General features: G+C 46.2%; 1 protein-coding gene across 5 annotated transcripts in view; it reads left to right on the top strand.

Moving 5' to 3' along the window:
• Positions 1 to 2,297: 2,297 nt before the first annotated feature.
• Positions 2,298 to 23,325, top strand: part of Slc37a3 (solute carrier family 37 member 3) — a 40,953-nt gene continuing 19,925 nt past the window's right edge. Inside the window, exons 1-6 of one of the 5 annotated variants that reach the window (XM_052720098.1) lie at positions 2,375 to 2,389; positions 9,505 to 9,605; positions 14,053 to 14,211; positions 16,879 to 16,987; positions 20,594 to 20,686; positions 22,561 to 22,644. In XM_052720098.1, the coding sequence (XP_052576058.1) occupies positions 14,123 to 14,211; positions 16,879 to 16,987; positions 20,594 to 20,686; positions 22,561 to 22,644 (375 nt within the window). In that variant the 5' untranslated portion in view covers positions 2,375 to 2,389; positions 9,505 to 9,605; positions 14,053 to 14,122. Of the gene's footprint in view, positions 2,390 to 2,417; positions 3,171 to 3,206; positions 3,435 to 7,725; positions 7,798 to 9,504; positions 9,606 to 14,052; positions 14,212 to 16,878; positions 16,988 to 20,593; positions 20,687 to 22,560; positions 22,645 to 23,325 lie in introns of those variants that run through there. The other 4 variants (XM_052720096.1, XM_052720097.1, XM_052720099.1 and 1 more) reach the window with 4 other exon arrangements.

The raw sequence follows: 23,325 nt of genomic DNA, 5'->3' as shown, positions 1-23,325 counted from the left end.
ACGTGTACCTGAGGAGACCAGAAAAAGGCATAGGATCCCTCAGAACTAGAGTTATGGCAGGTTGTGAGCTGCCTGATATGGGTGCTGGGAACTGAACTTGGGTCCTATAGAAGAACAGCAATTGCTCTTAACCACTGGACCCCAGCATCTCATCTCCCTTTCTACTTTATTTATTATTTATTTATTTGTTTGGAGCTGAAGACCGAATGCAGGGCCTTGCACTTGCTAGGCAAGCGCTCTACCACTGAGCTAAATCCCCAACCCCTCTATTTCATTTTTAAATCCACGAAAGAAAAAACCGAAATGCGTACAATTTGGAAGTCCACTCACTCGTTTTGCTTTTCGCCTACCTGTTTGTAACGGAGGCACTTCCATTGGCAACCTAGATGGATATGTTCCCTCCCTTACCTGAGTCTCCCTTCTTTTTTAATTTGTTTATTTATTTTAATTTATTTTATTTTACTGTGTAAGGTGTTTTCCTTGCACATACGTCTGTGCACCATGTGCGTGTCTGGTGCTGGAGGAGGTCAGGAGAGGACATTAAATCCCCTGGAGTTATAGACAGTTATGAGGTACCATGTAGGTGCTGGGATTGAACTCAGGTCCTCTGGAAGAGCAGCCAGCTCTTCATCCCCTCATTGTCCTTTTCCTGTGCACCCTGAGCTGTACAAACATTCTGATGTCTCTCTCTGTGTTGGGGTTTGGGTGACCCTAAGGCCACTTTAGCTCCTTGCTTCTACCTCTCCTCTGCTGGGGGATCTTGTTACTGTGGCTTCAGTTTTCCTAACCAGAAGCCTTCAGGCTTTTAGTAAGTCTTGACTAAAAGTTGGTGTGCAAGTCAAAGGAAGTTTGACCAACTTCACCAATGCCATAAGAGTAACTGTGAAATGAACCTGGTTCAGGAGTGCCCCAGAAAACAACATTTGCCATGTTTGACCACTGTGGCAGGAGTTCCTGCAGAGCTTGGCAGCTGGTTTGACTCCCAGAGTGTTAGCACCTGGGCCTGGAGCTACCTTTTGTGACTGCTACCTTTTGTGTCCGAGACCTTCGGTTTGAAGTATGTAAATCTTGTATGAGAGTTCCTGAAAGGTTCAAAGCCTATGCAAAACTTGGTTGTGGGAGGACTCAGAAACTGAGCTGTCCTGTAACTAGGAATTGCTTTGGCATTTGTCTTTTTGGGGAGCTTGAGATAAGAGGTTTTGGTATGTGGAAGTTGACTTGCTAGGGTGTAAACTGTGTAACAATAAAAAAGCCTCTGCAAAGTTACAGTCAGTCAGTTCTCCAGGGGCTGAGTTCATAGAGTGACCTTGTTTCTTCCACGAACCCGAGTGAGCCAAACGTCTGACACAGTAGACCACATGGAGGTGTTTCTGGAGCATGCTTAGATGCCTGTTTTGTTTATCATGATTTTGGGATTCCTGCTCTGAGTGTTTAAAGTATAAGGAAGCGCTCTTCTTATTATCTGGTCTTGGACAACCTGCAAAAGGAGATTTGGTGATGGCAGTGGCATCTTTCTCCTCTTCTTCCTTTCTTTCTTTTCTTTTTTTTTTTTTTTTTTTTTTGGTTTTTCAAGACAGGGTTTCTCTGTGTAGCCTTGACTGTCCTGGAACTCACTTTGTAGACCAGGCTGGCTTTGAACTCACAGAGATCCACCTGCCTCTGCCTTCCGAGTGCTGGGATTAAAGGTGTGCGCCACCACAGCCTGGCCCCCTTTCTGTTTTTATTTATGTGTTTATCTATGCGTGAGTGTTTGCCATGTGTGTGCAGTGCTCATGGAGGCCAGTTGAGGGCGACGGGTCATCTGGAGCTGGAGTGGTTGTGAGCCACCATGTGGGTGCTGGGAACCAAACCTGAGTCTCCTGGAAGAGCAGCCAGTGCTCTCAACTGCTGAGCCATCTCTCCAGACTCATTTTAAAAATGGACTGATTTATTTATTTAATCATCTCTCCAGCCCTGCTGCTGGGAATCTTAATATGCATGGTTTATTTTGGTGGTGTGTTGACAGGGTGTATGCGAATACTGACAGGTAAATGTTCCTACCTATATGGACAACTGCATTTAATTAAACAAAAATCTAAGGCAGAATAAAACCTCCTTTGGAAAAAATGGTTAGCCTACCAGTTCTTCTCAAATTAGATCGCTCACTCATTGCCCTTTTCAGCTGACATTTCTGGCCATCCTCCCTGCCGGCAGGAGTCCAGTTAAACCCAATCGGCCGACTCCGCACCTCGCAGGTGAAGCGGCACTGGCGGACTACAGCTCCCGGCATGCCCCTGTGTGCTCGGTCACGTGAGCGTCCGGAAGCTCTGGCCACATCGCGCTGGGTGAGGTGGCGGCGGGGGCGGCGGGCAGCGGAGTCTAGCGGAGCCGGTACTTCGGCGGGTCTCAGGTGCGAGCCTGCGTGCATCTGGGTGCTTAGGGCCCTGGCCCGGCTGGGTGCGCGGGGACTTCGGGCGCGGGAGGCGCGGGCAGCTGGTGGGTGTGGCGGCGCGGGCACGGCTAGCCGCTGGACCCCACCGGACCCCACCGGAGCTCCCGATGCCGCCGCCGCCGCCGCTGTGCCGTCCTGAGGCTGTGTGCACCGCAGGGGGAGGAGGACACCCGAGAGCGAAAGTGGCCAGCCCAGCCCATGTGGACGCCCCGGCCGAGGGGGACTTGTACCCCTCGGACCACCGGTCCTTTGGCCTTGGATCATGGGACATTGATCTGAAGAAAAATGAAATCCAAGAAGAGGGCTCATGGTTTAGCAAGAGGAGGGCCACGTTTTAGATAGGGTGGGAGGCTTTTGGGTAGGATGCACCGAGGTCAGAGAGGAAGAACGGACTTCGTGGAGAAACTAGGCTTTTGTTTTCCAGTAACTACCAGAACTCAGTTGAGGAATTCGGCTGTTACTTATTCGTCATTCTTTGGCTCTTCTTATTTGCAGAATGTGGCCTGTCCTTAATTTTGATAGGGACAGTGGAGATGTGTCCACTTAGTTTTAATGTTTCCTGAAATATGTTAGGCGATGTCGTGCTAACTTACTGAAACGTTTAGAGGGAGCAGATGCCAGGGCGAGCCAAACCAGACTCGTAGTTGCTGGCCTCTTCAACCATTGCTTGCTATCTTCACACACGTTTCTGTGTTTACGGAATCATCGCCGATGAAAAGAGCGCCTTCACTTCTTTGAGGTTAGATTATTTCTCCGCCATTTGCCAGATGTTTCCTGTATGACAGACTCGGCCCTGAAAACCCAGTAAATCGTTTCATTTAAACCTTAAGTGAGGAAATTGAGCCTCAAAGAAGTAAACTAAATGAACTTGGACTTTTCGTGTCAGAGCAATGTGTGGTCGCACTCTGCTTTCAGGAGCAAGATCAGTGTTCGTTGTCTAAGGTTCTGGATGGGTGCCTGTTCATCAGTGAGATGGCATGTCATTGCAGTGACCATTGGCATGGTTAGTGCTTTGTCTGGAGGAGGGAGGAGAAAGCAGTTGTCTTTGATTGATGTGTCCAAAAATAGAAAATATGTGATCGTAGGAACCTAGGATGTGGTTTTAGGGACCATGAAACAGATAGCTAGGTCCTTAAACATCTGTGATAATGAGTCAGTTTTAAGAAAAAAGGAGCCGGGCGGTGCCTTTAATCCCAGCACTCGGGAGGCAGAGGCAGGTGGATCTCTGTGAGTTCAAGGCCAGCCTGGTCTACAGAGTGAGTTCCAGGACAGGCTCCAAAGCTACACAGAGAAACCCTGTCTCAGAAAACAAAAAGAAAAAAGGATTACTAGATTTGCTGTGTGTGTGTGTGTTTGTTTGTTTGTTTGTTTGTTTTGACAGATGTCATGTAGTCCAGGTCACCTCCATCTCCCTGTGTAACTGAAGATGACCTTGAACTTATGATCTTCCTAACAAGTGCTAGGGTTGCTAGTGTGTACTACCATGTCAGATGGGTGTGTGCTGGTCAAGCAATCTACCACTGAACTAGACCCTGCTTTTAAGTAAGGTTCTCAAATCAATGTGCACTCTGCCTGTTTTTGAGACAAGGGATTGCCTGTTTGTAATCCAGTCTGGCCTCAACTTTGGGATCTTTCTGCTGGGATTATAGGAGTACATACCTGGGTAGGCTTGAGTTTTTGAAAAGAGAAGAGATGGTACCGGTAAATAGCTTCTAGATAGAGGAGAGGTCAGAAAGATACTTTGTAAGTGCTGAGTGTTGGCATGCACAGTACTGTGAAATCGCCAAACTCAACGATCCATCTCGGGTTTTTCACCCCACCAGTACTTTGAGTACATATAATCATTTTACTTTGCACACATAAGAACTAAATCCTTGAAGGGTCAGATGATTGCCAGTTCTGTATGTTTGAGGGTTTAAAGGAAATCACATTTGTTTATAAGTTGGACTTTTCTCATCCTCAACTACATACCAGTGAGTTTAAGCTGTGGTAATTCTAATTATGTTTTACGAAGCCTGGGATGTTTTCTCTTAACTTTCCACTTACACAATATAATATGGAGTCTAGTTAGGTCTGGATTTGAATGTTTATTTTGTTCCTCAAGAGAGATTACTTTCTGATACATGTTTCTCATCTTAAAACTACCTGGAGAGCTATGATTATATATGCAAAGACCCTATCAGGGTGCTGGGCGAGGGTGGCATAAGCCTTTAATTTGGGAGGCAGAGGCAGGCGAATCTCAGTGAGCTCAAGGCCAGCCTGGTCTCTGTCTACACAGAGAGTTCCAGGACAGCCAGGACTACACAGAGAAACCCTGTCTCAAAAAAAAAAAAAAAAAAAGAGAGAGAGAGAGAGAGAGAATAATTGGCAAAGTATTTTCTTTTTTAAAATTGGTCTAAGTGCTCTGGGAGGTCCTGGGGATACAGCTGTGGACTTAGGACAGAGAAAGACACCTTTTTTTTTTTTTTAAATGGAGTTTATAAATGAACAATAAACTTGTAAATCATTAAAGAAGTAGAAATGGGAATAGAAACCTTTTTATTTATTTATTGGTACAGGGACTTGAACTCGGGGCCTTTCATATGCTAGGCAAGTGCTCTGCCACTGAGCCATATCTAGCTCTATTTTATTTTTGTTTTGAGGCAGGATCTGAGTGTCGCCCAGGCTGTCATCTGTTACTGCACTTTGTAGTCCAGACCACCCTTGAAATTGCACCTTCCATGTTGGCTTTATCTCCATGCCCAGTGTGTCTATTGTTTTGAAATGAAGTCTTGTTATGATGCTGACCTTGAACCTCTGGGTTCTCAAGCAATCTTACTTCCACCTCCCTCATAGCTGGGGCAGTGTGCTGCAGTATCCTGTTTGTTCTTTTTGAGGGGACTTTTTTTTTTTGTCCTCTAAAGATAGGGTCTCACTGTGAAGCCCTGACAGGCCTGGAACTAACTTGCTTTGTAGACTAGGCTGACCTCAGACACACAGAGATCTGCTCACCTCTGCATCCCGATTGCTGGGATTAAAGGTGTTTACCACCACACCTGGCCCCAAGTATTTTTGATGAGTGGTCAGAGTAGCCTCTGGGGAGGTGACATCTGAGTAATGAGCCAAAAAGAGGGAGGAGCAAGCTTTTGTAAAGAACCAAGAGAAAAGCACAAAGGCCCAAAGGAGATGGCTTGGTGGGTTCAGGGACTGGAGATGGGGGTAAGGTTAGGGACAGGGACGAGGGGGTGGAGAGGGGGGAGGAGGGGAGGAGGCCGGGGGGGGGGGGGGGGGGGGGGGACGACAAAGAGTAGATTGTGGCCTGGTAGAGAACTGGAAGCCCTTCAACCTCCCAGTGGGGGACTGGTAAAACAGATAGAGATTTGTTCACATAATGGGAACTGTACATGCTTAGAAGCAGCAGGTGGGTAGGTGCTGGGAAAATAGATTGCTTCTGCTGGTGAGGAAGAAAAGGTACTGAATTGTGTGTGTATGTGCTTAGAAGTATGTTTGTCTAAAGGGGCTCTGCTTGGGGTGAATGCAGAGATGCAGAATCTGCAGGAACAGGAGAGGAACTAATCAGATAGGGTGTTTGGAGAAGGGGATGGGGGTGAGAGTTTTGCTATTACTATCTACCCTTTTAGATCTTTCAATGTTCTGCTGTGTGCTTTGGATTCGAGGTATCTTCCTGCAAAGCATTTGTTGACGTTGTGATCAGCAGGCGCTTGTGATCACCAGGCGGTTGTGATCAGCAGGGGGCGTTGCCATCGAGTGTGATTGCATCGGTAGGATGCTGACTTCATCACCGGCTAAACTCCTGATGGATTCAGTAGGCTGCCCGGAGGCCAGTCTTGGTGGAAGTGGATCATGGGCGCCTGCTTTGAAGGGTTTGTCTTGACTTTGCCCTTCGCTTCCTTAGCTGCTGTGAGGTGAGCATTTCCCCCTTGCCATGGGCGCCTGCTTTGAAGGGTTTGTCTTGACTTTGCCCTTCGATCCCTTAGCTGCTGTGAGGTGAGCATTTCCCCCTTGCCATGGGCGTCTGCTTTGAAGGGTTTGTCTTGACTTTGCCCTTCGATCCCTTAGCTGCTGTGAGGTGAGCATTTCCCCCTTGCCATGCCCTTTCGCCTTGATGTTCTGCCATCGGCCCAGAGTCAGTTGAACCGAGTATGGAGTGAGGCCTCTGAAGCTGTGAGCCAACGTAAATCCTTCTCTTAAGTCTTTTGCGTCAGGTATTTGTCTCAGTGATGGGCAAGCTAACGTATCTGCCTTGCTCATCTATTACCAATTGGAAAGTAAAATACAACAACTTTCCAGCATTCCAGCTCAGTCATCTATGCAGGCAGACCAGACCAGCCCCAGCTGTTCCCTACCCCTTGATCATGCTCTTTTCTTACAGGGAACTAAGGCTGGGAGGGTTCTGCAAAGACTTTGTTGTTGTTTTTATCTGTCTTTTGGAAAGCCATCAAAAGGTCATGAGCAGAAGTTGATTCATCCACTTTTTTTTTTTTTTTAAATGGGGCTACAGATGAACCTGGGGCCTTGTATATCTTATCCTTGCAACATAATGGTAGCCTACATTATTCGTAGCAACATAATCGTAGCCTTGATTTATGAGTTTTGGGGACAGAGTCTACATAGCTAAGGCTGACCTCAGAATCAACAGTAGTCCTGCCTCAGCCTCCTAAGTGCTGTTTACACATGTGTGTGCCACCCTGCCTGGTGGTGGGATTGATGTTATAAAATGTAGTGTGTGAAGAATCATTTGGGGGTGCTGTGAAGTAGAGGGAGCAAAATCCTGTTAGAGTTGGCAGGTGGTAGATGAAGGTAGATTGTCTCAGGGTGGTGGCAGGGGAGTAATTGGGGTGTATTTGGAGGTAAAAAGGACTGCATTTAGTAAGGAGCTGGGTGTGGAAGCTCAAGAGAAAGGGGAAAAAGGAGAATTAATCCTGTTTACTTTGTCCACAGGAGGGATGGCAGTGTTATTTCTGAAGTGAGGAATAGATCTGGAGGAAATAGATCCCATTTTAGATCTGTGGAGAGATACCATGTAGTCAGTTGGGACCCTGGAGTGTCAGGGTTAGTGGCCTAACAGAGAGGCATTGGTCTAAAGCCACAGGACTGGGTGACAGAGCAGAGAAAGATCCTGGGAGTTTAGAAAGGGAAGGGAGAAAGCGCTGTCTCGGAGGCTGAGAAGGCGGGGTTGTTAGGGAAGTGTGGGAGCCTTGCCAGACAGTGCTGCTTGCCCCTTTGAGGTTTGTGGTTTGAATCTGAAGTCAGCCGGTGGCTCGTGTGATTTTTCTCTGACAGAGCTCAGCTGTGAGGATACAGGGAAGGAAGTGGGCCAGGCCTGGGAGAAGAAAAGACTCACTGGGGAGATGGCCTGTAATCTGGTAAGGAAGTGTGGGTAAAGGGGAGGAACGTGGTTTGAGTGAAGTGAGTGTTGGGGCTTGAAGTAGCCACGGCAAGCACTCTGGAAGGCAAAGCACTCTGGAAGGCAAGGGTGGGAGCTGGTGACAGCCCGAGTTCGCCCTTGGAGTGAAGTTTCTCGGGGACACAGGGAAAGGATAAGTGAAGAAGATGGAGGACTGCAGAGGGGCTTAAGGGGGTGCTTACCTCTTCCGGTTGGCTGCTTGAATGCCCGAACGCAAAGGGGAAGGAAGGGCCTGTGAACAGGAGCTGCCCAGTGTGGAGGCCAGCGCTGGCAATCAGAGAATTCCAGAGGGAAATGGTGGTAAAGCTGCTCTGGGACATGGTGGGCATGGACCCTTGTCTTTTCGAAGCAGATAGCCTGTGAGGGGAATGCTTGCTTCTTGAGAGGCATAGAGCCAGCCAGGCGTCTATAAGGACATGGGACTAGTTAACTCTCTCCGGGGTTTCAGAAAGCCTGATGGGAGGGTGGGAAAGACCATGCCGGGGGTGGGGGTGGGTGGGTGGGGTGGTTGGTACTGTTGTTATGGTTTCTCCTCTACCAGCCTCCCTTTTCCATTGTGCTCTGGCCTTTGATCAAAGGGTTACTAATACAGAACATTTTCGTTTAAAAAATATCTATTTGCTTATTTATTTACTTATTGAGATAGGGTCTGCTGTCTAATAGCCCAGGCTGGCTCAGTGGCAGTCCATCTGCCCCAGTCTCCCAAGCACTGGTATTATAGTACTGCTTCACCATGCCCAGCACAAGATACCTTTAAAGGCTTACTGTATTTGGGTTGGAACGAACTGTTAACTATCTCTATAGAAGTGAAATGGTGGGTCTTACTTGTAATCCCAGCACCAGGGGAGATCAGCTGAAACAGGTGGATTGCTTCAAGTTCCAGGCCAGCCTGGGTTACAGAGTGAGACTATATTTAAAGAAAAATACAGTCGAATTTTAGAAGTAACAATGTAACAATTTAGGGAAATGTTATATCCCAAAGCAGCATAGCATAGGGTGACATCATCTCCAGATGTGTGGCAGGGTAAAGCCATCTTGTATCAGCATTCCTAGTGCACTTGTGTTCTATTTTGCAGAGTACACACACACACACACACACACACACACACACACACACACACACACACACAGGCGGCCATCTTGGTCACAGGCGCCTTTCCCTGCTGAGCCATCTTGCTGCCCCCACCTTTATAAATTAACTTTTTATGGTGTGTATGCATGATGTGCATGTGTCTGCTTAGGCGTGCCACAGCGTGCATATGGAGGTTAGAGGACAGCTTTGTGGGGCTGGTTCTCCTCTTCTCTTTTATGAGGGTTCCAGGGATGGAATTCAGGTCACCAGGCTTGTTCCATCAGTGCTCCTGTCTGCTGAGACATCTTGCTCACCCCTAAAGTACGATGTAATCTTATATATTTTCTTTTTTTTTCAAAAAATACTGTTCTTAATGGCCTTGTAGGGTAGGAGAAAAGCCTCATTACAAAAATCACATTGCTTAGTGATTGTGAACTCACTTTAAAATGCATTGGTTTTTGGATCTGATTGATATCTGTGTTTTGTTTTGTTTTTATGCAGTGCAGAGGATTGAACCCAAGGCCTTTGTATGCCAGGCAAGAACTCTTCCACTGTGCTATAGTCTCCATTCCTGAGATCTTTTCTTTTTATTAGTTATGTAGCCCTGGCTGGCTTGGAGCTCCCTGTGTAAAGCAGACTGGACTTGAACTCACAGAGATCTGCACACCCCTGCTTCCTGAGTGTTGGGATAAAAGGTGTGGCCCACTAGCTTGAGCTACTAGCCCCTGCACAAGACCTTATTATTATGTTTTTATTTATTTATATTTTGTGTGCTTTGGTATTTTGCCTTCACGTGTGTCTGGGTGAAGGTGTCGGGTCCCCTGGAACTGGAATTACAAACAACTGTGAGCTGCCATGTGGGTGTTGGGAATTGAACCTGGGTCCTCTGGAAGAACAGTCAGTGCTTTTAATGTCTGAGTCATCTCTCCAGCCCCAGGACCTTATTTTTAATTTTTTTTTTTTTTAGACATACTTTCTCTGTGTAGCCCTGGCTGTCCTGGAACTCACTGTGTCTATAGCCCAGGCTGGCCTCAAACTCAGAGATCTGCCTGCCTCTGTCTCCCGAGTGCTGGAATTAAAGGCATGGGACTCTACGGCTAGCAACTTTTACTTTGTTTATTTATTTTAAGGTACCAGTGTAGAAGGTTGAGGGATATTGACCAAAGGTTGTAAAATTTCCTTCAGCTAGAAGGACTAAGGTCAAGATCACTATTGTGTAACATGGTAATTGTGGTAATAACAATGTATCTTGTAGTGTTTCCCTTCACAGAAGATGATACCTGGTGGGGCAGTGCATTTGTTAATTCCCTTGATGGAGCATTCCACAAAGTATACATATTCCAAAACACGCTGTATATGACAAGTGTATACTGTATTTTGTGAATTAAAAAAATGTAAGAAAAGCTAGGGCTGGCTCCTGGGTAAAAGTGTTTTCTTTGTAAGTCTGATGACCTGAGTTAGCTCTCTGTTAACCCTTGGTAGAAGGAGAGAATTGACTTCCAAGGACCTCCACATAGCTTAGCATGCATGCTCAAATTCTCACTCTCATACACAATAATAAGTAAATATACACATAAATAGTAAGGAGAGCTAATTCTTAGCACTGTCAACTATTACATAATAGTTATGTATTCAGTAATCGGTTGAGAAAATACTAAATGACAAGCTACTATGATTTCAAAAACAGAAATTTGGCTTTAATAAGTGGGGTATGATAGTACCTACCTGTAATCCTAGTACTTGGGAGGCTAAGGCAAGAAGATTGCTGCAGTTTGGAGGCCAGCCTGGACTACATAGTGATTTTGAGTCTAGCCTGGACTACAGAGTGAGATGTGTTCTTATACTTTTTTAAGTTGTGCTTTTGTGTGTATGAGTGTTTTGCCTACATGTATGTCTGCCTAATACCTGCAAAGGTCAGAAGAGGGCATCAGATTCCCTGGAAATGGAGTTACAGAGTGTTGTAAGCCACCATGTGGATGCTAATGCTCTTAACTGCTGAGCCATCTCTCCAGCCCCTAGGATGTGTCTTTAGGGGGGAAAAAAAGTAAGCTGGACATGATGGTGTATGCCTTTAATTACAGCACTTGGGAGGCAGAGGCAGGTGTATCTCTTATGAGTTCAAGGCCAACCTGGTCTACATACTGAATTCCAAGCCAGCCTAGGCTACATAGCAAGACCCCCCCACCTCCCACCCACCCACCCTTTTTTTGTTTGTTTGTTTTTTGTTTTTTGAGACAGTTTCTCTGTGTATCCTGGTTGTCTTGGATCTCACTTTGTTGACCAGGTTGGCCTTGAACTCACTGAGATCTGCCTGACTCTGCCTCCCAAGTGCTGGGACTAAAGGCGTACGCCACCCCCCACCCCACTTTTTTTAAATTATAGCTCATTTGGTAGAGTGTTTGCCTAGCACATAGGAGGCCCTGCGTTTGATTTCCAGCACTCAAAACTGATCATGGTAGTGCATACCTGTAATCTTAGCATTCTTGGGTGGCAGAAGCAAGAAGATCAAGTCATCCTTGACTACATAGAGAGTCCAAGGCCAGCTTAGGTAGGAGACCTAGACCCTGCCTGGTTAGAAAGAGAAGGAGGGAAATATGTAAATAAAATAAAGACATAAATTGGGCTTTATTAGTTGTACCAGAACTGGCTAGACTTGAAACACACTGACACGCCCATTGTGTGTTCACGGCATTGGACATGATGAAAGCAGCATGCACTGATATCCAGCCTTGGCAGAGACATGTGTTCAAGGCCCCTAGTTCACATCTGCATGGAAGCCATCTCTGGGCTATGGAGGATATATGCTCACAGTGTTCTTTTTTAATTATTGTAATTACATAGGACCAAATGGTATAATAGTATTCATTTCAAATGGCAGTCTGCCAACAGCAGGTGACTGTTTAAATCTGTTTTCCCCGTGTTCTTATTAAGACTTTTTGCTTTCATCTCTATGGCTTTGGATAAGGTGGTTTATTTAGAAACTAAATCCACGTGGCCTCAGATATCTCAGTAGATACATACATACATACATGTATCCAAGTGGCCCTGAATTATACAACTGTTACTGCTAAAGCGATGGTAACCTCAATTTGTTGAGTTTTAATGTAGTTATTCATTTATTTTTATCACACTTAGTCGTGGGAGAGGGGGATGGTGCACGTGTGTGGAGGTCAGAGGACAACCTGAGGGAGGATGTTGGTTCTCCACTCCCTGTGTGGGTCCTGGGGACCCATCTCAGGTCATCAGGCTTGGTGACATGTGCCCTGACTGACTGAGCCGTCTTGTTGGCTCTAGCTATATATACAGTGTTCTGCCTACATGTGTCCTTGCAGGCCAGATTTTATATGGGTGGCTGTGAGCCACCCTGTGGTTGCTGGGAATTGAACTCAGGACCTCTGGAAGAGCAGTCAGTGCTCTTAACCACTAAGCTATCTCTCCAGCCCCAAATAGCTGTTTTCTTTGCTGCTTTTTTTTCTCTCGGGCACCCCCAGGCTGGCTTAGGACTCACTGTATACCAAGGATGACCTTGAATTTCTGAACCTCCTGCCTCCACCTCCCCAGTGCTGGTATTACAAGCATGTCTGGTTCATGTGGTGCTGGGGATCAAACTCAGGGCTTCCCGTATTGCAGGCGAGCAATCTGCCAAGATCCAGAACTGTAATTTTAGTAGCAACACATGATAGCTTTTGTTTTTGTAACTTCTGGAATTATAAACAGTTTGTTTATTTTGTCAGAAATTTTGGTCTTACTGTGCTCATAAATTTGTTAGCATTTTTCAGAAGGAATGATTTTTTTTTTTTTTTTTTTTTTTTTTGGAGACAGGTTTTCTCTGTGTAGTTTTGGTGCCTGTCCTGGATCTCACTCTGTAGACCAGGCTGGCCTTGAACTCACAGAGATCCACCTGGCTCTGCCTCCCGAGTGCTGGGATGAAAGGTGTGTGCCACCACTACCCAGCCTCAGAAGGGATGATTTTAAAGTGAAATTCGCTACATTCTATTTATTTGGGGCTAGAATAGTTTTCTTTTTGGGGGGCTGGGGTTGTTCAGTGACTTGCTTTGTATACTGGACTAGTCTTGACTTTTGATTCTGCCTCAGTCTCCTGAGTACTAAGATTACAGATGTATGCCACCATGCCCAGTTAAACTAAAAATATGTATTAAAATAGTTTTTACTTTATTTGTATATGTGTTTTCCTGCATGTATACATGTGTGCCTGGTGCCTGAGGAGGCCAGAGAAGGTGTCAGATTTCCTGGAGCTGGAGTGAACCTCCTCCACGTGGGTGCTGGGAATTGAACCTGTGTCCTCTGGAAGAGCAGCCAGTGCTTTTAACCACTAAACCACCTCTATAGAGTTTTTTAAAATTTATTTTTATTATTTTAAAGTGCGTGTAGGTATGTGTGTCTGCATGTGAGTATGTGGACATGAGCACAGGTTCCCATGGAAGCCAGAGGCAGCAGATCCCTTAGAGCTGGGAGTTACAGACATTGTGAACTATATGTATGTAGATGCTGGGAACTAACCTCGGGTGATCTGGAAGAGCAGTCCATGCTCCCAGCACTGAGCCAAACTCCTCAGCCCTGTGCAGATATTTCCTTATTTTAATCAGCATTTCTAAGATTACTTGGAACTTTTGTTTCTTAACGTTAATAGCTCAGTTCTTCCGAGTTGTCTATTTACTTCCTTTGCTTTTTCTGTAAAAATGAGCACTTTTCTCCGTTTGCACGGCTGTTCCTTCTACTGGGTATATTCGTTTGTTGAGGTTCCTTCTCCTACTCCAGGACTAGCCAGTAACTACAAAACCTAATTTTCAATACAGTTTTCTGGTACCAAGTAGTTTATGAGATGAAGTTGTGATTGTTTGTTGGCTGGTCATAAATATGCTAATTCAGATTTTACAAAACTATTTTGGATAGTTTGGATTATCATTCTCTCTGTGTTTCTCTGTCTGTCTGTCTGTCTGTCTGTGTGTTTGAGACAGGTCTCCTGTAGCCCAGGTTGGCCTCAAACTCACTTTGTAGCTGAGGATGACCTTGAGCTAGCTTTCGATTCTTCCTCAGCTTCCCAAGTGTGGCATTGGAGTCCTGTGCCATTAGGTCTGCTTTCTTGTTTAAAATGTCAAGAATGTGTCTTTGTCTTTCCAGAAAGAAGAAGTGATGTAACTCGATCACTCTGAAGACTTTGAGGTCAGGGTGACGAGGGAGCAGGAAGAGCATGGCCTGGCCACAATTTCTGCAGAGGGGGGCTCTGCTCACCGGCTTCAGCCATCACCATGTCGCTGTGTTCCTGCTCACTTTCTTCAGGTAATGGCTTCCTGACTCTCTGGTCTTCTGCCTTTGGGAGTGGTACTGTCTCAGAGAGTCCAGTATGATGGTGACACCGGCTTCCAGTGAAATAGATACCTTCCATTGGTACTGCATTTGTTTTGTTTTGCTTGGCGCGGAACTCGGGAGGGCTGCAAGCTTGCTGAGCGTGTCCTGTGTCACTGAGCTGTGACTGGCTCTCAGTTGTGCTTTTTTCCCCCCTAAATATTTAATGACACCCTCATAAGTCAAGTCTTTTGAGGTAGGGTCTCATTGTGTAGCTCTGGCTGTAGTAGAACGTGCTATGTAGACCAGGCTGACCTTAAACTTACAGAGATCCACCTGCCTCTGCCTCCTGAGTGGCGGGATTAAAGGTGTGCACCACGTCCCCCAGCCGCAGTTGGACCTTTTTTTTTTTTTTTTTTTTGGTTTTTCGAGACAGGGTTTCTCTGTGTAGCTTTGCGCCTTTCCTGGAACTCGCTTTGGAGACCAGGCTGGCCTCGAACTCACAGAGATCCGCCTGGCTCTGCCTCCCGAGTGCTAGGATTAAAGGCGTGCGCCACCAACGCCTGGCGCAGTTTGACCTTTTTAAAAAATGTTATGTGTATGGGTGTTTTGTCTGCATGTCTACCACATGCCTGTAAGGGTACCACCTACAGTGCCTGTGGAGGCTGGAAGAAGAGGTCATTGGGTCTCTTGGAACTGCAATAACATCATGTGGTTGCACGGAACTGAACCAGGCTCCTCTGCAAGAGCAGCAAGTGTTCTTATCCACTGGGCCATCTTCCAGCTCACATAATTCAATTTTAAAATTTTATTTTAATTAATTTTTGTGGAGATGAGGATAAAATTATAGCATTAGAGCATTTTATTTGTGCTTAGCCTTTACTTAACCACTGAGCAACTCATTTGATTTTGTGACTTTTAATTTTTTTTTTATTTATTTTATTTTGTGGCTTTGAGGATAGAATTCAGTCCTTGCACATAATTCTAGGCTTAGCACCTGAACTTAATTTCCTCCTTCATTTTTATTGAGACAAAGTATATATATTTGTTATTTCAAGGCTAGCCTGAGGTGCAAGTGCGCGTGCATCGCAACACACACACACACACACACACACACACACACACACACACACACACACACACATACACACACCCCTCCTGCTACCTCTGTCCTTGTGTTATAGATGTGCATTCTGATATCCCCATTGTACTTTGTTGATGACTTAGGATAATAGTTCTCAGGGTCATTTTGTTCTCCAGGGGTAATTTGACAGTTTGTGACATTTTGATTGGCCTGATGGAGGGTTACCGTTTTCATTTAGTGTCAGAGACCAGGGGTGCTGCTAATGTCCTAACTTGACCCAAGAACTCCTTGACAGAAAATGTTGTAACAGTTGAGAAACCCCAGTCTGATATCAGGTGCTTGCTACTGAAACGGGAGCTTGTAACAAAGACGTGCATTCAGGAGCGCGTTCTAGAACGGCAAAAATGAGAAGGATGTTGTCGGGAATTTGGGTAACTCCTGTGAGACCTGAGGCTTAGCAGCCCCTAACTAGTCAGCATGATTGGAGGAACTGTCTGCGTTTGTGATTCTAGAGCTCTAAGTGACCTCTGCAGTAACAGCATAAACCAGGATATTTAGGGGTAGGAGTTTATTATATGTAGCCCTCTTATTCAACAGTTTTGCTGTTTTCTCAGATCTTATTATTAATTTTGTTAATTTGTTTTTTGTGGGGTGCCCTTTGCCACGGTGTGAGAGTGGAGGTCAGAGGACATGGTCCTGGAGCCTGTCCTCTCCTTATCCACGTGTGCCCTGGGGACTGAATTTCGGTGATTAGGCTTGGAGACAGGGCCTTTAGCCACTGAGCCATCCCACCAGCTCTGTTAATCTTTATTGATGCCACTATACCTGTTGATTCCCCCCTCCGAGAATAAATTAGGAAAGAGCTTCTGTAGTCGTCTAAGAGTTGCTAGGTCATTTTGACAGCCTGGCTTAGGGCTCCCTATTTGTGTGAGATGGGGGTGGCAGGGAATGACTCATGCTTTCCAGAACTGGCACCGGGCCCTAAGGTAGGTGTGCCACATCCAGTGCCAAGATAAGTTATATACAAACAATGAAATCAAAAGGAAGACAAGTATTTTTCTCTCTCTTTCAAGACAGGGTTTCTCTGTGTAGCCCTGGCTGTTCTCGAACTTGCTCTGTAGAGTGGGCTGGTCTTGAACTCAAAGATCTGACTGCCTCTAACTTCTCAGAGCTGGGATTAAAGGCATGCATTAGCACCACTTGGTTAGTAGAGCCTGTCTTTTTAAACATTTATTTATTTTTATTTTATGTGCATTGGTGTTTTGCCTGTGTGTATGTCTGTGTGAGGGTGTTTTATCTTCTCGGAACTGGAGTTACAGACAGTTGTGAGCTGCCATGTGGGTGCTAAGAATTGAACCAGGGTCCTCTGAAAGAACAGCATTGCTCTTAACCACTGAGCCACCTCTCCAGCCCCAGCAGAGCCTGCCTTAATTAGCAGCTTTTACCTTTTACAAAGCAGCAAATGCTTTTCCTGTTTGTAAAGCTTCCAAACTTGCGTAAAATGAATGTGCAGGTTTGATTTTTGAGTGCTGTTTTCTTTGCTTCTCATTCAGTTCTGTTCTCTCTGTGTTTTGCAGCTATTCTTTGCTCCATGCGTCAAGAAAAACATTCAGCAACGTCAAAGTCAGCATTTCCAAGCAGTGGACCCCAAGTGCTTTTAACACATCCTTTGACCTGCCTGCAGAGGTACGCAGAGTGCGGGGATGGAGCCAAGAAGGGCTTCCTCCATGTCCACCCTTAGCAGTTCTTAAGTTCTTTTCACATCATCTGATCAGGACTCTGAAACAACTTACTGTGTCCTCGGGTACGAGCTCCAGAGGTTGTAAGTTCAGAACCTTCGGATTCAGCCTAGGTACCTAGCCCGTCACCTTGTGTCTCACTGTTGTGAAGTCACACAGTTCTGGCTTCATTGAGATTTCACAAGTGCTGTGTGCATTTCTCCCTTTGATTGATGGATTGATTTTTCATTTTTAGTTTTTGTCTAGTCTTGCACCCTTTCCTTTCCCTCCCTCCCTTTCTTCTCTCTTCTCTCCTCTCCTCTTTTCTCTGTCTCTCTCCCTCCTCCTCCTTCATCCTCTTTCTTTCTTTCTTTCTTTCTTTTTTTTTTTTGAGACAGGGTCTCTCTATGTACTTAGTCTTGGCTGTCCTGGAACTCACTCTGTGGACCAGGCTGGCTTCAAACTCAAGGAGATCCGTCTGCCTCTGCCTCCTGAGTGCTGGGAGTAAAGGCATGCACCAGCCATACAGCCAGCTACTTTTTTTTCTTTTTTTAAAAGTAACTCTCTTTAAAAAAAAAAAGTTGTGTGTGTGTGTGTGTGTGTGTGTGTGTGTGTGTGTGTGTGTGTGTGTGCTGTGCACAAATGCACATAGGTGTACATACATACCCAGAGACCAGAAGAGAGCATTGGATTCTCAGGAGCTGGAGGGTACGAGCTGCCCCATGTAGGTGTTGAGAAGTGAAATCTAGTCCTCTGAAAGAGAAGTAAGTACTCTTAGCTGATGAGCCATCTCTCCAGCCCCTCTTCACCCATTTTCTGCCAAAATTTTGCCCTTCCCTTTGGGATGAGGTAAAATACCTTTTTATTTTATTTTCTTTCTTTCTTTCTTTTTTTTTTAAGAATAAATTTTATTCCTTTCTTTGTGTGTTTTGAGTTTGTTCAGGGGTCGGTTCTTTCCACCATGTGGGTCCTGGAGATTGAAGTCCTAGCCAGCCCCTCGTTTCTTTTGTTTAGGCGAAACATCTTTGGCGCCTCCAGCTGTGGTTTAGTGACACTTGAGCCCCCAGTGTGGGAACCAGGTGCAGTCTGTCCCGCATCCACAAAGCTGGGATTTGTATTTTGGGATTGTGGGTTGGCAGGGCCCCTAGACCACCCCGGGTCTGATAGGTTAGTGGAGCACTTAGAGCACTCAGCATGTGTGATTTATTGTGGGAAAAGGAAAGGAAGTGAAATTAGCAAACGGAAAGGTGCCCAGCGTGACGCCTGCGGGAAACCAGGTTCCCTCCCAGAGCCTGTGACAGCATTTGTGAATTGCTGTCTACCTGGGAAGCCCCTTGGAGATTCATACCCAGGGTTTTTATTGGGGTTGGACATACAGGCCCCCTCTCTGTAACACATAGTAAAATTCCGGGATCTCAGGAAAGCAGTGTTCAGGTTGCTGGGTGCGGAGAGTGAGTGCTTGCTGGGAAATGGTAGGAACCTGCCCCAGTCTGGTTAGGGCCGTCTGATGCTTAGGGGTCTGCCTTGTGAGCAGGCTTTTCTAAGAAGAGCCACCTTAGGCCCGGGTTGACTCTTTTTGGCGGTAGCCATTCACATTATTAGCCCTTATGTAATAATACTGACTCTTTTGCTTGCTTGCTGGTTAATCCATCCATCCATCCTGGTGCTGGAGATCGAATCCCAGCCCTGTAGGTATTTATTTTACTCTAACTGACGGCACAGTAGGTGTTACTATCCTTTTTCTGCAGAACTGCTGATTTTGCTGTTTGGATTGATTGATGGGCTCTACAGAAATCAGCTTCTGGCATGCCCTGTAGAGAGAGCTTTGTGTTTCTTTACAGACCCATTCTGTTGATAGCCACACTCTGACCCAAGGCAGAAATTGGGAAATGAGTTTAAATGCAGCTTTTTTCCTGAGTTACACCACCAGTCCTCAGGATTTTACCTTCTGTTAAAGATACAATATTTTGGTGCTGGAGAGATGGCTCAGTGGTTCAGAGCACTGACTGGTCTTCCAGATGACCTGAGTTCAATTCCCAGCACCCACATGGCAGCTCACAATTATCCGTAACTCCAGTTCCAGGGGAGCCGACACTCATGGCCAAACACCAATGCACATTTAAAAAAAAAATACAGTATTTTGGGGCTGGAAGGATGCTCAGCAGTTAAGAACGCTTGCCCTTGCAGAGGCCCCTTGGGTCTCATCACCCGGGTCAGGCAGTTCACAGCTACTGGTAATTGCATTGTCAGGAGCTCCGATGCCTCTGGCCTCCATGGGCACCTACACTTACATGTACACACGTGCATGCTCCCACCCCGCAGTGGGGTAGAAATAAAAATGAATCTTTGATTTTTAAAATTACATTTATTTATTGTGTGTGTGTACTGTGGGCATGTGCATGCCACAGCACATATGTAGAGAAATCAGAGGACAGTTTCTGGAGACCACTTTCTCCTTCCACGTTGGGTCTTGGAGATTGAACTCAGGTGGTCTGGATCACGCCTGTGAACTATCTTGATGACTTTGAAAATAAATCTTAAAAAATAATACTGCCAATAGTAAAGTTTCTCTTTAAAAGTCTAAAGTAGGCAATCTAACCTCTGCCATAGCTCTCGAGCAGAGCTGTGTCCTGCCCAAAACTCTCCTGTGTTCATTTGTTGTCAAGTCTTCCTGTAGCTCCAGGTAGCAGCTGATCCGGGAAGCTGTTTTTGTTCAATTTTTTTTATTAATTAAAAAAAAAATTTATGTGTGTGAGTGCTATGCTTGCGTGTGTATACTTGTGTTCCTGATTTCAATGGAGGCCAGGAGAGGGCATCAGGTCCTCTGGAATGGATTTATGGATGGTTGTGAGCCACCATGAGGGTGCTGGGAATGGAATTTGGATCCTCCGAATGAGCAGCCAGTGCTTTTAATTGCTGAGCCATCTCTCCAAGTCAGGGAGTTGTTTTTTTTTTTTTTTTTTTTTTTTTGGTTTTTCGAGACAGGGTTTCTCTGTGTAGCTTTGCGCCTTTCCTGGGACTCACTTGGTAGCCCAGGCTGGCCTCGAACTCACAGAGATCCGCCTGCCTCTGCCTCCCGAGTGCTGGGATTAAAGGCGTGCGCCACCACCGCCCGGCCAGGGAGTTGTTTTTAAAGTATATAAAACATGGCTTTCCTGGGTGGAGGTGCATACAGTTTCTGATTCCTGAATATTTAGTACAGTCAGAACTTACTTCTTCTAAATGCCTGCCTTTGTACACGCTGCCTAGTCTTCTTACTGAGCTGATGTGCTCACCAGCATCTCAGCGTGTTGACTTAAGAGAAGGGTGGACTAAGGAGCATCCTCAATGCACTAGAAGTAGCAGCAGGTCCTTGTCAGAGCTGGCCCTTTGAAAGCATGCAGCTTTTTACACGGGGACTCTGGGGCACGCCCCTTTCCTTGTGTGCACATGTGTGCCTGTGTTCTTACTAGAGGTCACCCTGCTCTTCGCTGCCAGGGTTGTGTGGGATGGTGGTGGATGCAGATGGGTGGGAAGTGGTTGAGAGGAGTCGGTACTAAGGTCACAGCAGATGACTGGTTCTGTGTTTCTGCAGCTCTGGAGCAGCAACCATTTGTTCCCCAGCACAGAGGAAGCCACTCTTTTCCTTGGGACACTAGATACTGTTTTTTTGTTCTCCTATGCTGTGGTAAGTTTTAAGATTAATGGAGTTTTTGTTTGTCTTTGTTTTTTAAAAAACTACTTAAATTTTTGTTTTGTTTTATTTTTCAAGATAGCCCAGGCTGGCCTCGAACTCACAGAGATCTACCCGCCTCTGCCTCCTGAGTGCTGGATTAAAGGTGTGCGCCACCACACCTGGCTGAAAATTTATTTTTTTATTGTGGTGCTGAGAATCAAACCCAGGGCTGTGCCTAGACACATGCTGTCCCGTGACTGACCTCCCCACTCCCTCATCAGATCTTTTTAAAAAATTATTATTGTTTTGTTTTTGTATGTTTGAGGCAGGTTCTCTGTGTTGCCCTGGCTCTCCTAAAGCTGGCTCTGTAAACCAGGCCGGCCTCAAACTCACAGAGACCCTCTTGCCTCTGCCTCCCAAGTCCTGGATTAAAGACATGCTGTACCACACTCGGTAGATAGATTTTTTTTATTATTATTTATGTGTATGTGCATTTTGCCTACACGTATATCTGTACACCACATGTGTACTTGGTGTCTGTAGAGGTGAAACAGGCACCAGATCCCCTGAAACCAGACAGTTTTGATCCACCATGTGAGTTCTGTGAGCTAAATTCTGGAAAAGCAACCAGTACTCCTAACCACTGAGCCATCTTTCTAGCCCCAAATGGCTCTTTTGTAGACCTGCCTTTCCTTCTGCGGCTTCCAGGCCTTGTGCTTTCAGGAATACAACAGCAATTGGCTCCCTTATTGGAAAGCGAATGGAGAGTTTTCCATTGGCCACTTACTCACAAATTGCACAGGCTCTTGGGGCGTGTGTAGACCACTGAGTCTGATGCTTGTCTGCCGAGCCTCCAGTGTGGAGGGACAGACACCTGTGACGCTTGTCACCTGAGGGTTCTGTGTTATTAAGGCACTCAGTTTATTGGAAATAGTTGGTCCTACGTCAATTTAAGTTTGAGGTCAAGACAGTTACTCATTTTAGACATTTGTGGCAGAAACCTAAGGTGTGTTGCCCTCAAGGTCTGGACTGATCTCAGTATTTACTTCCTGCTGGGCACTGGCAGGAGAGTGGAAGGTCGGCCACTTGTGTCTCTCATTGGTCATTGCCCTCCCAGCCTTCCCATCCTCCTTGCTTTGTGATCTCCAGAAACCTAAAGGGGCACAGGCAGTTGGGGTGCATCGTAACCTGTAGCTAGAGTTTTCCTGCCTGGCCCACAGTCAGGACAAATCTCTGACACCCGCCAGTCAAACAGCTGCTCATACCCAACCAAGTAAACACAGAGACTTATATTGCTTACAAACTGTATGGCCGTACCAGGCTTCTTGCTAACTGTTCTTATATCTTAAATTAATCCATTTCTATAAATCTATACCTTGCCACGTGGCTTGTGGCTTACCGGCATCTTCACATGCTGCTAGTCATGGCGGCGGCTGGCAGTGTCTCCCTCAACCTTCCACTTCCCAGAATTCTCCTCTCCTTGTCCCGCCTACTTCCTGCTTGGCCACTGGCCAATCAGTGTTTTATTTATTGACCAATCAGAGCAATTTGACATACAGACCATCCCACAGCAGTAACCTCTGTCCTGTGCCTTGCGCGTGCGGGAACATTTCTTAACCCCAAGTGCTCATGGCTCAGAGAATCCTGCAGGAAGGCTCAGAGCCACTGCTTAATCCAGCTCACCTAGAAAATGGAACATGTCCGGGGGCTCACCTTGTCCTCTCCTGCAGAATGTTGGCAGTACAGTGTTATAGACAGTTCACGCAGAGCTGTGAATAAGGTTTGGTTTTTCCAGTCCCTCTCTTTAGTTTGCCTCACTGGTCACGTGTGCTTCCAGTTCAGACCGATCCCATTTAGAGGCATCACGTGAAATGCTCTCTTTCCAGGGCCTCTTCATCAGTGGCATCATTGGGGACCGACTGAATTTGCGATGGGTTCTGTCCTTCGGCATGTGTTCCTCTGCATTTGTGGTAAGTTGGAAGATTGTTATGGTTATAGTGCTTATTACTGGGCTGTCCAGATGGCTTAGGGGTTCAAGGAGCAAACCTGGTGACCTAACGTCCGTCCCCTGACCCCACAGTGGGTGGAGAGACACGCCTAAAAGTTGTCCCCTGACCTCCGTGAGTGCACTCTGGCATGCGTGTACCCCACTCACACGTGCGTATCATAAACACACTAATCGTGACTAAAATTTAAAAATAAGCAGTGGCTACTACTTTGATCAGATAGATGTTCTAGGCTCTTAGTCAGCCCTTTCATCTCCATCCGGAGTGCAGGAATGAGACTGGTCTTCGTGTTGTCTTCCTGTGTGTCTTTCGCTGAGGCGCATCTTCATAAAGCAAGAATCCTGTCATCCTTGATTCTCATAGCCTGGATAAACAGCACAGTGTTGGCTCTCTTCAGCCTGGTCTCAGGCTGCCTGCCAATCATGCTCGCTTGCCTGCCTGCCTCGGCCGCAGACAGACTAACACATTCTGATTCCCTGACCCGGCCACTGTTTTCTATCCAGCACTTTTGTTCTCATTCTTCTGGCCTCAAATGGCCCTCGTGTGGCCAGGAGACACCCTTGGCTCTGCACCTCTCTCTGACAGGACTCACTCATGGCCTCTTCCAGGCTCTGGCTCACATTTTCCCCCTTTGTCTGTGCGGAG

Source organism: Peromyscus californicus, unplaced genomic scaffold (genome assembly GCF_007827085.1).
Source record: "Peromyscus californicus insignis strain IS unplaced genomic scaffold, ASM782708v3 Scaffold_6__1_contigs__length_162567912, whole genome shotgun sequence".
Lineage (NCBI taxonomy): Eukaryota > Metazoa > Chordata > Mammalia > Rodentia > Cricetidae > Peromyscus > Peromyscus californicus.
This window is presented reverse-complemented; position numbering and strand designations above follow the sequence as displayed.